The sequence below is a fragment of the Hyaena hyaena genome, unplaced genomic scaffold (genome assembly GCF_003009895.1).
Source record: "Hyaena hyaena isolate Hyena2069 unplaced genomic scaffold, ASM300989v1 scaffold_1310, whole genome shotgun sequence".
In the NCBI taxonomy this organism is placed as follows: Eukaryota; Metazoa; Chordata; class Mammalia; order Carnivora; family Hyaenidae; genus Hyaena; species Hyaena hyaena.
The window spans coordinates 339,362-359,573 of NW_024081920.1; the positions used below are offsets into that span (position 1 = coordinate 339,362).

The 20,212-nt window shown below is 38.7% G+C and overlaps 2 protein-coding genes across 2 annotated transcripts; both read left to right on the top strand.

Annotated features, from left to right (window-relative positions):
* LOC120224925 (olfactory receptor 51G1) lies at window positions 1-960 on the top strand. Its single transcript, XM_039223164.1, has one exon. It carries the CDS (start codon window positions 1-3, stop codon window positions 958-960), a length of 960 nt encoding a protein of 319 aa, XP_039079095.1.
* An 8,407-nt stretch (window positions 961-9,367) lies between these two features.
* LOC120224935 (olfactory receptor 51G2) lies at window positions 9,368-10,309 on the top strand. The gene has a single exon (XM_039223173.1). The coding sequence runs from the start codon at window positions 9,368-9,370 to the stop codon at window positions 10,307-10,309; it is 942 nt and encodes a 313-aa protein (XP_039079104.1).
* The last annotated feature ends 9,903 nt before the right edge of the window (window positions 10,310-20,212 follow it).

The window sequence follows — 20,212 nt, forward strand, 5'->3', positions numbered from 1 at the left end:
ATGACAATCTCTTATAATGGCAGCCTCCAAAAAGCGACTTTCTTCCTAACGGGCTTCCAAGGTCTGGAAGATTTCCATGGCTGGATCTCTATACCTTTCTGCTCCATCTACTTGACAGTTATTGTAGGCAACCTTACCATCCTCCACATCATCCGTACTGACGTCACCCTCCATGAACCCATGTACTATTTCTTGGCCATGCTGGCCCTGACAGACTTGGGCCTTTGTCTGTCTACACTGCCCACTGTGTTGGGCATCTTCTGGTTTGATGTCAGAGAGATTGCCATTCCCGCCTGCTTCACTCAACTCTTCTTCATCCATACCCTGTCACTGGTAGAGTCTTCAGTTCTGTTGTCCATGTCCGTTGACCGCTATGTGGCCATTTGCAACCCACTGCGTTACTCCACTGTCTTGACACCTGCACGTATTGTCAGGATGGGGCTGAGCTCAATGCTTAGAAGTGCCCTGCTCATCCTGCCCCTGCCATTCCTCCTTAAGCGCTTCCAATACTGCCGCTCCCATGTGCTGGCCCATGCCTATTGTCTGCACCTAGAGATCATGAAGCTGGCCTGCTCTAGCATCATTGTCAATCACATATATGGGCTCTTTGTTGTGGCCTGCACTGTTGGTGTGGATTCACTGCTCATCTTCCTCTCCTATACCCTCATCCTCCGCACTGTGCTAAGCATTGCCTCCCGCCAGGAGCGACTTCGGGCCCTCAACACCTGTGTCTCCCACATCTGTGCTGTGCTACTCTTCTATATCCCCATGATTGGCTTGTCTCTTGTGCACCGCTTTGGTGAACATCTTCCCCGTATTGTCCACCTCCTCATGTCTTACGTGTATCTGCTGGTCCCACCTCTCATGAACCCCATTGTCTACAGTATCAAGACCAAGCAAATCCGTATCCGCATTGCTAAGAAGCTTGAGACTGTAAAATCTCTTAGGTGTTTTCAATAGGATTGGGTTAGGATGAAGGGAGGGAGCTCTGGGGGCATGAAGCCTATTGACATTTTTGGTTTCCAGGGGATCCATGGCCGATTACTTCCTTAAGCAGCTTCTAGAAACATTCTGGTGATTCCAGCTGGTACTCCAGCTGACTCTCCAGAAAGCCAACAGTAACCCCCATAGGCATTCTTGAGAATGTCATCAGTCTTCGAGCAAGTAGTTCTCCACCAACCAGACTCATCCTAACTGGGGACCAGCTTTGGCCCAGAACAATCTAGTGAACTCTGTCATTCAGCGAGCTTCACTCACATTCTCTCCACCAACATCCAAATGCCAGCCTTGGGAAGGATTCTTCCCCTGAAAACATGTTTCCTTCTTGGAAACTCTGCCTCAGCCATAGAGAATCCTCTATGGTTCTTTCTTTCTTCTTAGTTGATTTCCTGTTACTACAATCTCTTGTGAATAAATGTTTATATTAAACTTTTCTGTTAAAATTATTGTGTGGTTTCTTTCTTCTTACTGGACCCTAACTAACACACCACTCAAAATACATTCTTTGTTTTATCGTACCTGCCCCACATTTTGATCTAGTACTTAAAGGAACCAGTTAGCATCTAGAAACTGTGACTTGCCAAATGAGTCATATTTCTGTATGAAATTCACACTCTCTGAATTTCAGATTCATCTCATCCATCCATCAGCCACCTGAAGTTGAAGATTTTCTGCGAAGTCTTCAGAGGCTTCGCACCACCCATGCACTATCATCTATTGAAGAGTTCTTATAAAACTAAGTCTTAGAAGGTAACAGGGAAGCAACTTAAAACCAAAGTCGATTAAAAAAATAGCATTTGTGTTGATGCCTGGATGTATGTCCAAGATTCTGTGAAAGGACATAGGAAAGTTAGGGATTTGGGAGCATTCTCTAATACATATACATTTTAAATTTCAAAGTAAATAAAACACCCTGTATTTCCTCCCCACCTCCAGATTTCTTACTGATGAGCTGGGAAGTAACAATAAAAAATAATAGTGATATTGTGGCAATAACAGCTAATAATTATTGAACATTTACTATATACTACAGAATGTCTCAAAGCACTTACATACAATCTCCAATTTGACTCTCCTTTGGAAATTAAGATGACAGTCAAAATTTTAAAATAAGATTTTTGTCAATTTTAAAAACTTACTGCAGGAAGTTATCCTCCAGGTAGCAGCTAGCTGACTGCTATATCCTGATTATTTGATTATTGATATATCAAAATTATGAGTTTTCTTCTATACAGAACTGTAACCTAGGATCCATCCCAAGAACTGCCTTCTGTTTATTTATGAAGAACGGCCTCCCAAACACTTCAGTAGGGTAGAAAAGACTTCAATAGTAGTGAAAAAGGTATGCCTGCTTCAAGAATGTTAATTGAAAAGCATCTTTATATGACACATTTTTAAATGGTCATGATGTTTATCTGCTTACTACAATACTGAATATCAATCATTTTGTTAAAATTTTAATTTCTCCAACTATTTTTATTTAGTGCTATCTTACCGTTCAAGATAGCCAGTTTCTTCTTCAATTCTCATATAATTCTTTTAGATAGGAGGTTCAATGAGATAAGGTACTGTAGCCAATATCACATGTAATAAATGGAAAGACTCAAACCACATTAAGGTCTGTCAGATCTCAAAACCTAAACTGTTGGCATTGTGCTATTGAGACTTCCTGAACTCTAGTTTTCCCACATACACTAACACTTTAGATTAATGCCTCAGTGGAGACAAAGAAAAAAAAAAGGGATCTAAAACAGCATGGGATGTTCCTGGGAAATATACATTTTAGGTATTAGGTGACTATAGATGGCCATCAACTTCACTCAGACAACTAAGGTGTGCAGGGAGGAAATGTTACTTGTTTTATTTCTAAATCATCTGTCTCATTATTTACCAACTAATTATCATGTGGAAATGCAATAACAACTTAAAAACCATACCAAAATTTAAAAACCACTATTTTTTGCATCAATTCAACCCAATTTTGTGTAAGTCCAATCCAATAACATTCTCTTAAGGTCCTTTCAGTCTCCCCTAACTGGTCTTTTCTCAAGGCAGCATCTTTATGTACAAGGTATTCCCTTACATTCTGCCTCTACCTTGTTTCTTTTCCCTATTCTTTCCTGGGCCAGGAAATAAGAGCTTTTTTTTTTCTCTTTTTGTGTCTCCCCATATTATGTCCTGTTTTTCCCTCACAGAGCTGAATAGCTAAGATTTAAAGCAGGTAGGATATATTCCCTGTAATAAGCTGTTCAAAGATTAATCAAATCTCTCTGTCTCTCTCTGGCTGTCTCTCCCCCTCTGCCTCTCTCTATCCCCCATTTCTCTTTACAACATCTGAGATTCAAACCTATTTTCTTCCAAAACATATCTAACACTACCTCTCTCTTCTCAGTGCTTAGACTCAGAGACCGTAAATAAATATTGCTTGTGTTTTTAAGGGGGAGTGTGTGAGGAGATATTATTTCTGTTATAAAATATTTGTTAAATAAGTGAAAAACTGGGTGAAAGGATGCATAGATCAACAGGTGTTTTAGGCTAAATTGTGCCCCCCCATTTATATTTAAGTCCCAACCCCCAGAGCCTCAGAATGTAACTGTATTTGGAGGTAAAGGCTTTTAGGAGATAGTGAAGTAAAGTGAGGCATTTAGGGTTGGCCAACTCAATATGACTCATGTCCTTATAAGAAGACTAAGAGACCTCAAGGATACTCATGCCTGGAGGAGAGGCCATGTGAGGACACACAGAAGGTGGCCATCTGCAAGCCAAGGAGAGAAGCCTTGGAAGAAACCAAGCCTGTCAACACCTTGATATAGGACTTTGCTGGCCTCTAGAGCTGTGAGAAAATAAATTTCTATTTTTAAAATCACTCAGTCTGTGGTATTTTGTATTGGTGGCCCCAGCAAACCAATATAAGAGGTAGCTGTGTTTTGAAATGAATTCCAGGTTAAAAGTGATGCATTTTTAATTTTAGAGGGAATAAAAATTCTGGAATCAGAGTTGAAAACAAATCATAAAGCCAAGTATATATGAGAATTCTTAAACCTTTGTGGTTGTGACTAATGTCAGTTTCTGATTCTGTACCATAAGAATGAGGCCCAGAAATCTGCATTTTATTTTTTTTTAAATATTTTTATTTATTTCTAGGAGAGAGAGAGAGAGACAGCATGAGCAGGGGAGGGTCAGAGAGAGAGGAAGATACAGACTCTGAAATAGGCTCCAGGCTCTGAGCTGGCAGTCAGCACAGAGCCCGACGCGGGGCTCGAACCCATGAACTGCGAGATCATGACCTAAGTGAAAGTAGGACGCTTAACTGACTAAGCCACCCAGGTTCCCCTGGAAATCTGCACTTTAATAAGCATTACAAGTAGTTCTGATCCCGATTATCTGGGGACTCTGATTTGAGAAATACTGCTTCATTACACTCAGATGTGTCTACAATGTGCCTGACCAAAAATTCATGGAATGAAACCACAAGAGGAAGCCCAGCACATTCCAAGGGGCCCAGTCAGGCCAATAAATTGGAATAACAACTTCTTATGGTTGGTGTGGGGATCTGGGACATTCCTTACTATTTATACCTTTATATTCTCAAAGTAGATTCAATAAGATAGTTACTGATTAGGTAGGTAATGAAAATACTGAAATGGCCCTCCTTTCCACTTTCTAAAATGTCTTGCCCATCAGCTTTCAAAGTCCAAAAGTGGATGATTAATTCTTCATATCCCTGTATCAATATATGGAACTCCTCTGTTTAACTCTACTTTTCAGAGGCTCATGTTGTCTAAAAGGGTATAAAAATTAATTAATTTCTCTAGTTAACTCCTTAATGTCTAGAAACAAAGGGCTGAGTTGTGTGTCTGTGTGGATCAGAGACAGGAATAGGGGATGGAGTCCCTGAGTCTAGGTCAGAGCCAGCAGCAAATAGGGTTACTTGGGGCCCCAAGAATCAGTGCTATCACAGTATTTCAAGAAATGTGGTGTGACTCCTTTCTTCCCCTTTAGTAATGGGAGAAGAATTGAATTAAAAAGCCCTTTTTGTATATAAGGTTATATATACCCACGATACACACTGTCACTTCTGATATCATAACTATATGGTAATGACACATCATACATAAAACATTGTCAACAACACCCACTCTGGTTTCCTGAAGTTGTGGAACTGTTCAAAATTTCATGAGATCTTCAAAAAGTAGCTACAGTGTGTAACATCTCCTGTGCTTCTGATGTAGATATCTCACAAAACTATTCTCTTCTCTTTCCCTTATCCCCAGAGTATGAGATAATGAAGTCCAGAGAACCAGTACTTATAGGAAATTGATGAGAGATTCTTGAAAGGGTCTCAGTGGGGACCTTGGGAAGCTTCATAAAAATCAAGGAATTCAATATCCACCCTTCAGTCTCTTCATACCCTCCAGAGCCTCTGGCTTTAGCTTTCCTTCTCTTCTGTTGCAAGGACTGGAGGCTCTGGACCTAGCCTTGAAAGGTGAGTCAGGTGTCTGTTGCTGAGTTGTGAAGTGAAGAAGAGGTCCCAGAGGCTCAGCCTGAGCTCTGGAGAGGGAGAGGAGAAAAGGGACTTTGTGACACAAGAAGGGCTGTAGAGAATGCCTGCAGAAGGTGGTAGCCATTGCAGTCAGATCTCACTAACTTCATGGGATCCCAGGTCTGGTTTTAGAACTAGCCTTGTAGGGAGACAACAGCTTTCTCACACCCACTTCACTGATTTCGTGCCCAGAGAGCTGCCTCATATGCGGCATCATAAGAGTATTACTGAGACCCAGGGAGACAGACAAGTTAGGCAGGCAAAACTGAGATGTAACAATGAGATGAGCTATAAGCTCAGTCTCTACTCCTCAGCCTCAGATACAACTTTAGCAGAATCAGGAGTTATTTCCCAAAGGAGAAGTCAAGTAAGAAGTCAAGTGATCCTCTGAAAGAAAAGCTAATCTGTGACATGAAAGGACATTTTCCTGAGCAATCACAGAGTCTGAGTGATAGAATTAGAAGAGGCCATTGAACTTGCCAAGTCCCTCTAGGAAGTGTTCTCCAAGAACAATTGTGAGCAGACCATTTGTTAAATTTACCACTCCCCTCTATCCTAGGCTGTTGCTTTTTGAACTAGTCAGGAACAATGAAATCCTCACCAAATCTGATAATGGATACTCTGAAGACCTTTAAATAAGAACTCTTTAGAATAGTTACCTAAGACCTCACCGGCCAACAGGCTAAAGGTGGTCTTTCCCAGGCTTCACTATTCTGGATTTTCTTTTATATCCACATCCCTTCCTTCAATGTATTCTCATAATTCTCTCTCTCTCTCTCTTTGATTTTTATTCTGCCCTACTCCCTTTAAAATGTGAGGCACAAACTCTGAAGAAAGTCTGTCTTAAACTAAAAAAAGGTGGGGAACAAAGACTTTTGATATTTCCCTCTACCATTTGTCATTCGATCTTTGCCCATTTCAGCCTATCTCAACTTAAAAAACTTAGATGTATTAAACTAAATGCTTCCAGGGGCGCCTGGGTGGCTTAGTCGGTTAAGCGTCCGACTTTCACTTAGGTCATGATCTCGCGGTTCATGGGTTCGAGCCCCGCGTCGGGCTCTGTGCTGACTGACAGCTCAGAGCCTGGAACCTATTTCAGAGTCTGTAACTCCCTCTCTCTCTGACCCTCCCCTGCTCACGCTGTCTCTCTCTCTCTCTCTCTCTCCTAGAAATAAATAAAAAAATATTAAAAAACAAAACAAACAAACAAACAAAAAACCTAAATGCTTCCAAACTTTCAGAATGCTCCTTGGAGCTCCAGAGATTTAAGTTTGAATTCCAACTATCACTGATTGATGGTATGACTTTATGCACACCATCAAATTCTGTAAGCTTCTCTCCTTTGCAAATCAAGGTAATAGTATTAACTTGCAAGATTTTTCTAAGGTCCAAATGCTATTTATTTTGCAATATTCCTACTACAGTGCCTGGAAAATAATAGATGTTTATTAGGTATTATAAATTAACATTTATATTATTAACTAATACATATTCTTTATTCACTACCTTACTTCATTTTCATGTCAAAACATTTTCTGCCTTAAGTTTTATGCATTATATCTTTTAAAAAAATTTAATGTTTATTTTTGAGAGAGAAATAGAGAGAGAGAGCAGGGGAGGTACAAAGAGAGGGAGACACAGAATCTGAAGCAGGCTCCAGGCTCTGAGCTGTCAGCACAGAGGCCGATGCAGCACTCTTGAACCCATGAACCATGAGATCATGACCTGAGCTGAAGTCGAACGCTTAACTGACTGAGCCACCCAGGTGCCCCTATGCACCTATCTTTAACCACCAGGTAGCTTGCCTGTCCCCAACAGGTAAGTTTATCACAGCTCTTCTAATTCATTTTGATGAATGATATGGTGACCACTGATCATGGCTGAAGCAGAAGCTGAGGAACAGCACACAAAAGCCAATCTGACCTTCAGGTGGACAGTGAGTTAATGACACTGGCTATTAATTTCCCTGGTATTTGGAGGGAGAGAGAAAGTATATGTGTGTGTGTGTGTGTGTATCTGTGTTTGTGTGCGTGTGTGTGTATTTCTCAGTAACTTTATTAATTTAACTAAAGAATCAGTACTTTTTTGAAGGTCTATTAGGCCCTTGATTTTATGCTAGCTCCTTCTAGTTGACAATGAATAGTTCTTTATGTGGGAAGAAAGTGTAATGTTTGTTGAGACCCTGGAATCTAGAGAATAATTGGATATTGGTTCAAATCCCATTTTGACCATTTACTGTATCTTTGATCTTAGAGATATTAATTTTCTCTAATCCTCTACTTCTTCATCTATAATGTGGTACTATTAACACAACTTTTTTCACAGGGTTTAAAAAAAGTTTTAGTGCTTATTTTTGAAAGAGAAAGAAAGTATGAGTGGGGAAGGGGCAGAGAGAGAGGAAGACACAGAATCCAAAGCAGGCTGTTAGTACAGAGCCCAACCCAGGGCTTGTACTCATGTACCTGAGCCAAAGTTGGATACTTAACTGACTGAGACACGCAGGAGCCCCAATTCACAGGATTTTTTAAAGTGATAAAATGTGCACTGAGTTAGTAACAGCTAACTAAATAAATTTAGCTCTTAATCATGCATAAAAAGTTGCTGAGTGCCTACTGTATACCATAGCATATTCTAAGCACTGTGTTTATAGAATAAATAAAGTCAAGCCCCTGCCATTTGTGAGCTCAGATTCTAGTGTAATTATTAACTGGGAGTGGGCAGATCACTGCTCTGAAGGTCAGGAGGCTTAAATTGGCTTAAGACCTCTGCCGAGTGACTCTCATCTCCTAAACCTTCATTTTTTAATCTAGGTAAGAATAAGTCCTACTGGCATATTCCATCTATTCTGTGGACTCTAATGTAATCTGTCTTACAACTGGGGATGTGGTCATGGTTGATAATGCTTCAGTCTTTTCTCTTACCTAGGTTCATAGAAGTTGAACTCTACATCTCCAGGGAATGTAGGTTGTTGACTCATAGGATAATCAGGGAGTTGATATGTTACTTTAGCAGTCAAGATTAACTGTACATACATTCATCCATTCACTCCAGTCCTTACTGGAATTCTGTGTGCTAAGTAGCCCATATGAGCTATCTGGATCAAGCTAGGCTTCCATGACTTGAAGTCCAGAGGAGAAGGTGAGTGAAGGATTCATATGTGTGTCTAAGATTAACAATTATATGCTGCTGATGAAATTAAGCAAGAGAAAAGAAAGAAAGAAGGAAAGGAAAGAAGGAAGGAAGGAAGGAAGGAAGGAAGGAAGGAAGGAAGGAAGGAAGGAAGGAAGGCGTTGAAAGAAAGGAAGAGAGAGAGAAGGAGGAGGGAAGGGAGTAGTTGGGACAGAGGGAGAAAGGAAGGAAGAATGGACAGTGACAAAGGAATAGCAAAGGAAGTGAGGTAGGAGAAAGGAAAGTAAGAGAAGTTGAAAGTAAGGTTAGAGTATTAGTGAAATTTCTGGCAGAAAAGAGGCAAGTAAGGAGTGTTTAATTAAAAATCTCCTCAAAACAGGTAGGCAAATTAGTATAACCAACAGAAATAGTGTAGATGCTCAGATCTCTCAGCTTAAAGGAGAAAGGAGAAAAAAATTCAAAGAAAAACATTTTTTAAAATAATGTGGAGAGGTAACCAGAGACCAGAAGGAAGTGACCTCTGGAGGAGATGTACAGTTCTAAGCCTACTTGATTCTCATGTTCGTTGTTGTTTTGGTTTGGTTTGGTTTGGTTTGGTTTGGTTTCTAACTTCTTCCCAGGTAAGATTTCTGGCTTTTTCTGAATTCATTTCAGGCATTTGGAAGGAATCCAATTTTCCTCTTCCCTCCATACACAATGTCTTGGGGACTCTTGGAAGATAGCAGCAACATTTCCTCCACCTTTCTGCTGAGTGGCATTCCTGGCCTGGAACACATGCACATCTGGATCTCCATCCCATTGTGCTTCATTTACCTGGCTTCTATCCTGGGCAACTGTACTATCCTTTTTATCATTAAAACAGAGCCCTCACTCCATGAGCCGATGTACCTCTTCCTGTCCATGCTGGCTATGACTGACCTGGGTCTGTCTCTTTGCACCCTCCCTACAGTGCTGGGCATCTTTTGGATTGGGGCACGAGATATTGGTCATGATGCCTGTTTTGCCCAGCTCTTTTTCATTCACTGTTTGTCCTTCCTGGAGTCCTCTGTGCTACTATCTATGGCCTTTGACCGCTTTGTGGCCATTTGTCGCCCCTTGCACTATGCTTCCATTCTCACCAACACAGTCATTGGCAGGATTGGCCTGGTTTCCCTGGGCCGCAGTGTTGCACTCATTTTCCCATTGCCTTTTATGCTCAAAAGATTCCCCTATTGTGGCTCTGCAGTCCTGTCACATTCCTATTGTCTCCACCAAGAAGTGATGAAACTGGCCTGTGCAGACATCAAAGCCAACAGCATCTATGGCATGTTTGTCATTGTTTCAACAGTGGGTATAGACTCACTGCTCATTCTCTTCTCCTACGCCCTGATCCTGCGTACTGTGCTGTCTATTGCATCCAGGGCTGAGCGATTCAAAGCTCTCAACACCTGTGTTTCCCACATATGTGCTGTGCTCCTCTTCTACACTCCCATGATTGGTTTATCCGTCATCCACCGCTTTGGGAAGAAGGCACCTCATCTGGTCCAAGTGATCATGGGCTTTGTGTACCTTCTATTCCCTCCCCTGATGAACCCTATTGTCTATAGTGTGAAGACCAAACAGATTCGAGATCGTGTGACCCATGCCTTTTGTTGTTAGCTGGGTCTAGTCTTAGAGGTACTATTTCCTTCACCCTTACTCCTCTATCCTTTATAATATCTAATGTGTATGAAGTTGAAAATGTACTATTATTTATTTACTCAACAAATACACATAGGAATGATCAGGAAGTCACAGCTCTTACAGAACTATCATTCTGGTGAGGGGGGAAACACAATGCAGTATCACATGGCAGATTGTATTTTATAAAAATGGCCACAGAAGTATTTCTAATCCTACATTCTCTTCCAGAAATGTATCACTCCTCCATCAAGAGAGAGAGTCTGTTTTTTCTTCCCTCATAACTGTATGGGACTTTGTAACAGAATCAATGAATTGAATGTTGTGGAAGTGACCTTGCAAGGGTCTCGAGTCTAGGTCATAAAAGATGGTATGTTTTTCTTTGGTATACACTTCCCCACCCTCATTCTTTCTCCCTCTTTTTTATCTGTTTCTATATCCACCTATATCTCACTCAGTAGTTGCTTTTTGAACATAGACACCATGTTGAGAAGCTGAGACCCCATGGAGAAGCCATATATAGATGCCCCAGCCAATAGACCAAACTAAAGTCTCAGCCTCAACTGGATCATTATCAACTACTCGTGAGTGAACAAATCTTCATATTATTCTTACCCCCATTTTTCCTGCATAATAATAATCAGTCTTACTCTGAACCCAACCCAAGTCGCAGATTTGCAAGCTAAATAAATGTTTGTTTGTTTCTTAAGACACTAATTTTTGGGATGGTTTATTATACAACCGTATGTTAACTGTGTTGCTCAAAGTAAAACGAAGTTAATATAGGAGCAAAAAGAGAAATATCTTCTTCCAGGTGGGAGAACAGAGTGTCAAGAATGATTTCCTTAAGTTGACACAGTAACCAGCTGTAAAGGACATACAAGAATGAGGCAGTCAAACTGAAAAATCATGGTCTAACCTGAAGGAACAGTATGTATAAGGCTGAGACAGAGGTGAGACAGAGAATAATCCATCCAGAGAAATATCTGAAGTTGCTTTTGTTGTCATTGTTCTTAGCATGTCAGGGAAAAGTAGAAAAAATTGGAGGGATCTCACGCCAGTCAGAGTGGCTAAAATGAGCAAATCAGAGAAATCTAGATGCTGGCGAGGATGTGGAGAAACGGGCACCTTCCTACACTGTTGGTGGGAATGTAAACTGGTACAGCCCCTCCGGAAAACAGTGTGGAGGTTCCTCAGGAAACTAACAATAGAACTCCCCTATGACCCAGCAATAGCACTGCTAGGAATTTACCCAAGGGATACAGAAATGCTGAGGCATAGGAGCACATGTACCTCAATGTTCATAGCAGCACTCTCCACAATAGCTAAAACATGGAAAGAGCCTAAGTGTCCATCAACAGATGAATGGATCAAGAAGATGTGGTTTATCTATACCATGGAATACTACATGGCAATGAGAAACAATGAAATCTGGCCATGTGTAGCAACATGGATGGACCTTGAGGGTGTTATGCTGAGCGAAATAAGTCAGGCAGAGAAGGACAAATATCATATGTTTGCACGTATAGGAGGATTAGGAGGAACTTGACGGAGGAACAAGGGGGAGAAGAAGGAGGGAAATGGTGGGGGAAAGGGAGAGAGGCAAACCATGAGAGACTCTTGAATGCTGACAAAAACTGAGGACTGATGGATGTGGGGGAGAGGGGGATGGGCATGGAGGAGGACACTTGTGGGGATGAGCACTGAGTGTTATGTGGAAACTAATTTGACAATAAACTATTTGTAAAAAATTAAATAAATAAAATAAATTTCCCTTTTATTTCTTTTCACCCACTGAAAAAATAAATAAATAATTAAATATGTGATATATATGAAAGTTTCAAATAAAGTTATTAGCATGTTTTTCAGCTCACAATAAATTTTAGTTACTTTCATTCTTTTAAAAAAGATTTTAATGTTTTTTTTTTTGAAAGAGAGACAGACTGTGAGTCAGGGTAAGACACAGAATCTGAAACAGGCTCCAGGTTCTGAGCTGGCTGTCAGCACAGAGCTCGAGGCGGGGCTCAAACCCATGAACCACAAGATCATGACCTGAGCCGAAGTTGGACGCTTAACCAACTGAGCCACCCAGGGGCCCCCAAAAGATTATGTTTTTAACTTATATTTTGGTGGGAGAGACAGACAATAGAAAAGTAAACAGTTAATTATTTCAGACAGTGCTAAAGGTCCAGGTAGTCTGTGGGCAGGGAAGAACTTTATAATAAGGAATTTTAAAAAAGAAAGAAAGAGGATTGTATTTTATATTTACATAACTGTGGAGTTATTTCTAGAGCATGTATTACAAGTCCTGAAGGGTGAATGGGGCAAGAGCTGAAATATCAACCATGTTCTGGTCTCAAGTCTGTCAAACTTGATAGAAATATGAGATCCAGAGCCCCATGTCTCCCAGAGGACAGTTAAAATACACCTGCTGTAACTCCCTGACATCCCTTAAAACCACACGTACTTCCTTCATACCTTCACATAACCACCAGATATATGTTTGGTTATTGTGCTCCCTCTCATGCTTTGAGGCTGTTTGATGTTTATATCTAATAAAACATAAAGACTCTGAGCATACCCTGGCTGTTGCTATTCTCTCACAGAGGCAGACCGCATGTCCACTCAGTCTGGTGTCTGAGAACTTTTTCTTCAGTACATGGCCACATATAAAATTTATTAAAATGTTTATATTTAAATATAAAAAGGCAGAGCAATTTTAAAGGGTCTAAGATGCAAATAAACTAGAGTATTCCAAGAATAGCAAAAGGACCAGTGTGCCTAGAGCTATGTGAGCAAGAAACTACACTAACTGATAGAATTAGCAAGTAATCAATATTAATGACAGAAGGGAGGAGTGCTAAGCAAAGCTCATATTGCAAGGTCACTGTCAGAAGAAGTTCTTGATATGGGAAGTAAAAACATAACTGACCAGCCATGACCATGAGAAATGGTTAGAAATTGTCTGAGGAACCTGGGATTAAGCACTTTGTATCCAAGATCATAATTTTTAAACTTTACGGTGAATCTAACCCAGACCTGATGGGGACGGGGAGGGAAAGAACTGCACCTTCCCTTGAGAATCCTGAGGCCCAAACTCCTCTGATAAAATTTTAAAAAGAGGCAGTAATTGTAGCAGGCCATGGGGCTGTCATCAAGCATGGATGACAGCCTTTATGTATCGAGTATGGAACCAACCTCATTCATTCATTCATTATTCAATACTTAATGATTGACTTTTTTGAAAGTTACTGGGAATAAATTGGTGAACAAGGCATATCTTCCTCGTTCAAAGAGTTTATAGTCGAGAGGAGGTATCTGAAATAGTTTATTGTTTAAGATGATCTACAAATTAAGTCCTGAAGTTCAGGTTGAAGTTACACAGTTGGAAGTGAGGGAAAAAACTTTCTACATAAAGCGAGTATTTTGTGAAAATGTCAAGAGATGACAAAAAGCATGATTTGCTTAGAAACTGTAAATAACTCCTTTGGAGATCTATTCAAGTGATAGAGTAGGAGGAGGAAGCTGCCTTGAGACGCAGGCTGGAATACACAGGGATCAGAACTTAATGACTGTAGGTTTAGTAGTTCATGCACCCATGATCTCCTGAGCAGCTACTCTATGCCAGGCAGTGAACAGAACAGACAAAAACACTGCCCTCTAGAGTCTTACATTTTAATAAGCATAGGCAATAAACATGGAAATAAATAAAAGACATAGTATGTTAGATGGTGAAAAGTGCTGTGGAGAAAAATTATAATAGGAAAGGGGTAAAGGCTATGTTTAGAAAGGTTGTCATTGTTGACCATATTTCATGATCAAGAAAAGCCTCATTGAGAAGTGATATTTCAAGGATGTGAGGAATTAGCACATGGACTTCTTCAGGAAAAGAATTCCAATTATAAAGTAGAGCATGTAAACAATGCTGCAATAAACATAGAGGTGCATATATCTTTCTGAATTAGTCTTCTCATTTTCTTTGGGTAAATACCCAGTAGGGGAATTATTGAATCGTATGGTATTTCTATGTCTAATTTTTTGAGGAAACTCCATACTATTTTCCACAGTTGTGATACCAATTTATAATAGTCAAAATATAGATGCAACCCAAGCATCTATCAATAGGTGAATGGATATAGATGCGGTAAATATTTGAATATTATTCAGTCATAGATAAGAGTAAGTTGTGTCATTTGCGAAGACATGGATAAACCTAGAGGGTATTATCCTAAATGAAATAAGTCAGACAAAGACAAATACCATATGATTTCATTTATATGTGAATATAAAAAACAAAACAAATGAGTAAACAGACAGACAAAAAGCAGAATCAGACCTAAATGCAGAAAACAAACTAATAATTGCCAGAGGAGATGGAGTAGAGTGATGGGCAAAAGGATGGAAGGAAGTGGGAAATACAAGCTTTCAATTATGGAATAAATAAATAACAGGAATAAAAGTACAGCACAAGGATATAGTCAATGAGATAGTAATAGCATTGTATGGTGAGAGATGGTAGCTACCCTTGTGGTGAGTGCAGCATAACATATAAACTTGTCAAATCACTATATTGTACACCTGAAATTAACATTGTGTGTTGGTGTGCCTGGGTAGCTTAGCCATTTAAGCATCTAACTTCGGCTCAAGTCATGATCTCACTGTTTGTGAGTTTGAGCCCCACGATGGGCTCTGTGCTGACCGCTCAAAACTTGGAGTCTGCTTTGGATTCTGTGTCTCCCTCTCTCTCTGCCACTCCTCCACTCATGCTCTGTCTCTGTCTGTCTCTGTCTCTCTCTCTCAAAAATAAATAAACATTAAATAAAAAAAAAACTTTAAAAATTGTGTGTCAACTATCCTTAAATTTTTTAAAAAATTGGCAAAAAAGTCAGAAAGCAAGGCTAGACAGTGGGAGAAGAGTTAAAAGAGACACATTAGCTCAGGTAGGAGATAATATTATTAGACTTAAGGTAGTACCAATAGAGATGGAGACATGTGGACAAATTTGGAACATATTTAGAAGGTAAAGTTTCTAGGATGTTTTCAGTGCTGGTTATAGAACACTGTGAGAAAGGACAGGCCTAGAAATCTAACTTGGAGCAATAGTATACACAGTTAGGGAAAACTGTATAATGGGTATCATCAACTCTTTTGACAAATATTAGATACACAAGACAGTATTATTTACTATAGTCACCATGCCATATATAAGATCTTCAGAGAGTTCAGTTATGTGGGATGAATAAGCTCTGGGTAACTAATGCTATTTTTCTCACTAAATTATTTCAGTTTTGTTTTATTCTGTTATTTGTCAAAAATATGCTACTTATATTAATATGCAATGGGCTTATTATTGTTATTTTATTTTTAAAAATTTTTAATGTTTATTTATTTTTGAGAGAGAGAGAGAGATAGAGCACAAGTGGGAAAGAGGCAGAGAGAGACAGAGACACAGAATCTGAAGCAGGCTACAGGCTCTGAGCTGTCAGCACAAAGCCCCATGCAGGGCTCTAACTCATGAACTGTGAGACCATGACCTGAACCAAAGTCAGATGCTTGAGTGACTGAGCCACCTAGGTGCCCCTTATTATTGTTATTTTAATGAATTAATAGGTAAGCAACATGACCTAGTTTTAATCTATAATATGGTAAATATCAATAATGTCCATAAATAAATGACCTGTGGGGTTCTCAATAATTGTTAAGAGTTTAAAGGAATCTTAAGGCCAAAATATTTCAGAAATGTTATAACAGATGTTTCTTTTATTAAGATATAAAAATAATGAAGTAATAAAAGAATACAACCTCTTCCTATACCTTATTAACACAAGTCATTTCTTGGTATTTTGAAGTTTTCCAAAAAGGAGTAGATCTTTCCCTAGAAATTCACATATATATTACAGAAGTTTTATTAAGCACTAATTTGTAGACACCAAGAATAACCATCTACATTATTTATTATGTGATGTCTTTTTTATAACACATATGGAATGTGTACTTTCTATGCATCTGGTATTCTTTTATGCAAGGCATAGACTCTGTTCATTTTCTCATATGTTGACAGTATGGATTTGGTGGTGAGAACTCCTAGGCAGAGAGAAAAGCAAATGCAGAGACTCTTAAAGATGCCAAACTCCCCAATCTAATAGAATTGAAACTGAACTTTTATCTCTATTTCTTGACATATTTACCCAGATAAATGCAATAGCTTAATGGTTGTTCCCCTTGTCTCTCTAACTCTTCCTGCTATTGTTTTTAAAATGCAAATCTGCTTACCATTCTGCTTATAACGTCAACATCTTCCATTGTTATTAGAAAAATTAATACTATTTTATGGAGACTATGGATTTGGCCTTTACTTATTTACCATACACTGCACATTATATTTTCCTCCTTCTGTATTCCATTAAAGAAATGGATGTAAGGATGAAGAATTCAGTAGATTTATAGAACTGAGATAAACACCAGATAGCGGTAGCAGAAAGAATAAAAAGTGTGGCAGGAGACTAGACTGTGAGTTAGGCATAGAGTTAGCTGAGAAGGTGTAAATAGACCAAGCCAAAGAATAGAAACTGTACCTTTAGAGTAAAGGGAAATCAATGAAGAATTTACCCAGGGAAGTAACATAATCACATTTGTATTTTAAGATATTCAGTCTGGCTATGATATAGAGAATGAATTAGGGAAGAGTCGATAAAGGAAAAGCAAGTAAGAAATGTTGCAGCAATCCAGGTAAGAAATCATCAAGCACCACAGTACAATTGGCAAGAAAAGTGAATAATATCATGAGATATATAGAAGAAAGAAATTTCATGACTTGGATTTTTCATGATTTGGTATCTATTGTATTTGCGGCTTTAACAACAGTCAGGAAGGAATGAAGATCACTTCCTGGTTTGACTTCTGAAGAATTAAGTGTACGATAGTTCTATTTAATCAGATAAAGAATACTTTATAAGGAACAGGCTTAAAGGGAGGAATTAATTAATTGAATTTTGAAGATATTGAGCTCCAGTTGACTATGTAACACATAGAGTGTGTAGCAGTTAAGGACTCAAGCTCAGAAATAGGTCAGCCCGAGATGAATCTAGATTATATTCAGATTACTAGCTATGTATTTAGGAAAGTTTTTTTTACCTCTATAAGTTCCTACTTTATCATCTGTCAAACAGGGATAAATAATAATACCTCCTAATGCATTAATAGAGGAATAAATGTAATAAGGTACCATATATTATGTAAAGAATTTGGTATAATATATGGCATTTAGTAAATGATCAATAATTGTGAAGTATTATTATTATCATGATTCTCATTAAAAAGTGTAGTTAATTAGACATTTGAAGCTTGGAAAAAGAAGGACATGGTGTGGAAATAAATTCATGACCTGGAATTGTATATTAAACCAATACCAGGGCAAGACTAGTCTCTCACTTATCTCTCTCAAAGAAAACTTAGAACTGGAGTCATAAACTCAAATCCCTGTGGAGGCCACTCAGTAAGGTCAAGGGGTAAAGAAAAATTGTGGAGCACAAATAGCAAGTGGTAGAGTATGATCTGTGGCAAACACTATTTTAGTTCAATTTTTAAACAAGCCACAGTTACATGAATGACATAAACCATTATTCTACAAGCTCTGTCTGGTGGACCACCAGTTTGCACATCTGGCCTATCAGTATCCTCAAACAGCCAATTTCTATCAATTTGCTCTTTTTCCTTTATATCCTGGAAAACATAGCATAAGGCTTTAGATCAAAGGCAGTGGCCCCCAAAAAGACTGGAGCCCAGTCCTCATGTCTGCGATTTTAGTAGTCACTCACTTTCTCCAGGAAGAAATGCAGGCTTCCCAACACCTTGACTTAGCTCAGTAAAACTCATATTAAATCTCTAACCTATAGAATTGTAAGATAATAAATGTGTGTTATTGTAAGCCATTAGGTTTATGATGATTGTTACACAGCAATAAAAATACCTAATACAGTGTCCTGACATACAACATGCCACGGGCAAAGGATTAGGTGTAAGTAACAGTGTGGTATCTATATTACACTGTTGGAGTGCAAACCAGAGAATTAACAGATAAAGTAGTAGACAAAAGCAGGTATTGAATAATGGAAAACCTTTGTGTAAATGTGGAGCCTTCCCTTGCCACTCCCTTGTAACTTATTGGACATCTATTGAAGGATTTTAAGTGTGGTGACATTTAAATTTTAAAAAGATCTTTTAAACAGTTAATCTCAATGCACGAAATGATAGGATAATCCAAGGGAAATTTTAAATCTGAACTAGAAAAGCTAGCAGGAGAATCAATGAGTTAAAAAAAAAAAAAACAAACATTTAAGATATATTAATAATTGATGAATTACTGAATAATGCATTGATGAATTATTGATGAATTGATGAATAAGCCTCCTTGTAAATATATATTTACTTCCATGTCTACAACCAAGTATTATTGTCTGGCAAATGAAGGCAATGCTACCTTTCTAATCATGGCTGATGAACAGTATGCCAGCCTCCTATTTCAACATGCTTGTCTTTGTATTTCATTATTTTATTTCATTTCATTTCATTTCATTTCATTTCATTTTTTTATTTTTGAGAGAGAGAATGTGTGTGTGCATGTAAATGAGCAGGAGGGGCGCAGAAAGAGAGGGGGGAGGGACAGAGGGAGGAGTAGAAAGGGAATCCCAAGTAGGCTTCATGCCCAACTCAAAACCCAACATGGGGCTTGATCTCACAACCATGGATATGACCTGAGCCAAAATCAAGAGTCAGACACTTAATTGAATGAGCCACCCAGGCACACCTCAACATGTCTTTGAGTATTCAGTCACATATGTATACCCCTTCATTGTTTAGTGGCATATATGAATTTCTTATAAATTATATTCATTTTATAAAAATAACAAAAAGCAACAGAAATGATTTTAGTTTGTCTCTGCCCATTCCCAGAATCACTTCATTGTGGGATTATTGATGCAATCTCCTACTGATCCCTTTTACATCTCTCTCAATATTAATCCATCTCGCTCATGCCTTCAGACATGCCATTTATAACATTTGATTTATTGTGTTAAGTGTTTGTTGTAGAGACTAAATTATCTCCCAAGTATCTTTTGGAGTTAGACTTTTGAAGGCTTTTCTTTTTTTATTTAATTTTATTTTAATTTTTTAAATGTTTTTTAATTTCTTTTTATTTTTTAGAGAGAGATAGAGACAGCATGAGCAGGGGAGGGTCAGAGAGAGAGGAAGATACAGAATCTGAAAACAGGCTCCAGGATCTGAGCTGTCAACACAGAGCCTGAAGCAGGGCTCGAACCCACAAACCCTGAGATCATGACCTGAGCTGAAGTTGGATGCTTAACCAACTTAGCCACCCAGGCACCCCTCAAGGCTTTTCTAAGTACTCCAAAATCTGGTTCTTTCACAGTGTTCAAAATTATCCTTCACTATTCGCCAAATTGTACTCTTTATTCTGGTCAGACTAATAGCCCTCATAGCTGCTGTGTGCCTTGCTAGTTTAATTATCCTTGATAGTATAGTGAGTGTACATTTTAAATATGTGAATTTAATAAATGCTGCTTGAATAATAATCACAAAGTGTGTAATTTTATCCACGATTTAAGGCATGACTCAAACCCAACACCTCCATTATATAGTGTTTCGTTTCAATCGCTCAAAATATTAGTTAATCATCTATGAATCGTATCATATATCAACTGATTATTTCACCTTTCTTGTTGAATATTGTTTTCCTGACTTTCTTATAAATTCTGTATTGCACAGCTTTTCACTCTCCCACAGTCCTCCACTAGATAGTGACCCCTGTGGCACTAAAATAGCTGCCAATTAATACTTATTGGTTGATAATTTATTACTTCA

What these genes read in the sequence shown, in the direction of transcription:
- LOC120224925 (XM_039223164.1), top strand. Translation starts at nt 1, where the DNA reads ATGACAATCTCTTATAATGGCAGCCTCCAAAAAGCGACTTTCTTCCTA.
- LOC120224935 (XM_039223173.1), top strand. Translation starts at nt 9,368, where the DNA reads ATGTCTTGGGGACTCTTGGAAGATAGCAGCAACATTTCCTCCACCTTT.